Genomic DNA, 2,292 nt, shown 5'->3' with positions numbered 1-2,292 from the left:
TGAGTGACACCCCTCTGGCCCTGGGTGACACCTGGGTGTGACAAACGGGGTGTGACACTGGCTGTCACCCCGGGGTGTAGCTGGTGGCACAGAGGTGACAATGGGGTGACACTGCCATCCTCAGGAGCCATGTCCCTAGCCTTGGGTCACCCCAGAGTTTCCTTGGTGGTACAGAGGTGACATTTCCATCCCCAGGAGCCATGTCCTGGAGGCACTGAGCCTTGGGGGGCCCCGAGGTGTCCTTGGTGACAATGAGGTGACATTTCCATCCCCAGGAGCCATGTCCCGGCGGCGCTGAGCCTCGTCCTCCTCTCTGCCCCCCGCCACCGCCATGGGGAGCATCTACAAGGAATATTGGAACCGCGACAAGATCCGCGAGCACTACAACTTCACCAAGGGCGACGGGGGTGAGGCCGCGGCGCCCTCGCGCTGGGTGGGCTCCATGCTCATCGTCGTGCTCTGCTGCTTCATCGTGCTGGAGAACCTGCTGGTGCTGGTGTCCATCTGCCGCAACAAGCGCCTGCACCTGGCCATGTACATCTTCATCGGCAACCTGGCGGCCTCGGACCTGCTGGCGGGCGCGGCCTTCATGGCCAACACGCTGCTGTCGGGCAGCACCACCTTCAGCCTGACGCCCGTGCAGTGGTTCGTGCGCGAGGGCACGGCCTTCGCCACGCTGGCGGCCTCGGTGTTCAGCCTGCTGGCCATCGCCATCGAGCGGCACGTGGCCATCACCAAGGTGAAGGTGTACAGCAGCGACAAGAGCTGCCGCATGGTGCTGCTCATCGGCGCCTGCTGGGTGATCGCCGGCGCCGTTGGCAGCCTGCCCATCATGGGCTGGAACTGCATCAGCGACCTGGGCGACTGCTCCACTGTGCTGCCGCTCTACTCCAAGCGCTACGTGCTCTTCGTCACCACCATCTTCACGCTCATCCTCATGGCCATCGTGGGGCTCTACACGCGCATCTACTGCATCGTGCGCTCCAGCCACGCCGAGATCGCCTCGGCGCAGACGCTGGCGCTGCTCAAGACCGTCACCATCGTGCTGGGCGCCTTCATCGTCTGCTGGCTGCCCGCCTTCATCATCCTCCTGATGGACGCCTCGTGCCCCGTGCGCGCCTGCCGCGTGCTCTACAGCGCCAATTATTTCTTCGCCTTCGCCACGCTCAACTCGGCCGCCAACCCGGTGATCTACATGCTGCGCAGCAAGGACATGCGCGGCGAGTTCCTGCGCGTGCTCTGCTGCTGTGGCCGCGCCCGGGGCCGCGGGCAGCCCCCCGGCCGGGCAGGGGTCCCACTGCGCACATCCAGCTCGCTGGACAGGGCTCCGGCCGGCCCAGCCACTGAGCTGCCCACGGTGCCGCTGACCCGCGAGTGCACCACGTCTGTGTGAGGGTGGGAGCGGGGTGGAGGTGACCATGGGGGGATTCGGGGGGGGTTTGTGGGTAGGGGAGTGCAGTGGGGGGTCGGGGGTGCGACATGGACACCCCATGGCCGCCCCGTGGTCACCCCATGGTCACTCCTTGGACACCCCATGAAGGCCCCATGACTTCATGGACACCCCATGGTCACTCCTTGGACACCCCATGGACACCCCATGGTCTCCCCACGGACGCCCCATGGCTTAATGGACATCCCATGGACACCCCATGGACATCCCGTGGACACCCTGTGGACACCCCATGGCCTCAAGGCCACCCTGTGGATAATTCATGGACACCCCATGGCCTTGTGTACACCCCATGGACACCCCATAGACACCCCATGGCCCCATGGCCACCTTAGGGACACGCTATGGCCACCTCAAGGTCACCCCATGGCCACCCTGGGGCCACTCCATGGCCCCACAGCACTCTGTGGATACTCCATGGACACCCCATGGCCTCATGGACACCCCAAGGCCACCCCAAGGCCACCCTAAGGCCACCCTGGAGCCACTGCACGGCCACCCCAAGGCCCCACAGCCTCGTGGACACCACACGGCCACCCCATGGCTGCCCCAGGGCCGCCCCACGGTACGAGCAGTGCGGTTCCTCGCGGTTCCCCCGCGTTTCCCCAGGTACGGATGCATACCTGGCCCACCCCCCAGGGCCGTCCCCATTGTCCCCATCGTTGTCCCCGCAGGCGCTCCGTGTGCCCGGACACGCGTGGGGCCCTTCCCACGCCCTGCCCGAGCCCCGGGGCCGCCGCCGGACCTGTCGGGCGAGTCCCGGGGCCCCTCCCGGCCCGTGGGCGGCTCCCGCCGCGTTCCCACCGGGACAGGCCGGGATAACCCCGGGGGGTGCTCCAGGG

The 2,292-nt window shown here is 66.9% G+C and overlaps 1 protein-coding gene across 1 annotated transcript; it reads left to right on the top strand.

Moving 5' to 3' along the window:
* The first annotated feature begins 316 nt into the window (after nt 1–316).
* On the top strand, nt 317–1,393 carry S1PR2 (sphingosine-1-phosphate receptor 2). The gene has a single exon (XM_058821454.1). It carries the CDS (start codon nt 332–334, stop codon nt 1,391–1,393), a length of 1,062 nt encoding a protein of 353 aa, XP_058677437.1. The 5' UTR covers nt 317–331.
* Nucleotides 1,394–2,292: the final 899 nt, after the last annotated feature.

The sequence above is a fragment of the Ammospiza caudacuta genome, chromosome 29 (assembly GCF_027887145.1).
Source record: "Ammospiza caudacuta isolate bAmmCau1 chromosome 29, bAmmCau1.pri, whole genome shotgun sequence".
In the NCBI taxonomy this organism is placed as follows: Eukaryota; Metazoa; Chordata; class Aves; order Passeriformes; family Passerellidae; genus Ammospiza; species Ammospiza caudacuta.
Note: the sequence above shows the minus strand (reverse complement) of the source record. Positions and strands in the feature narration are given on the sequence as shown.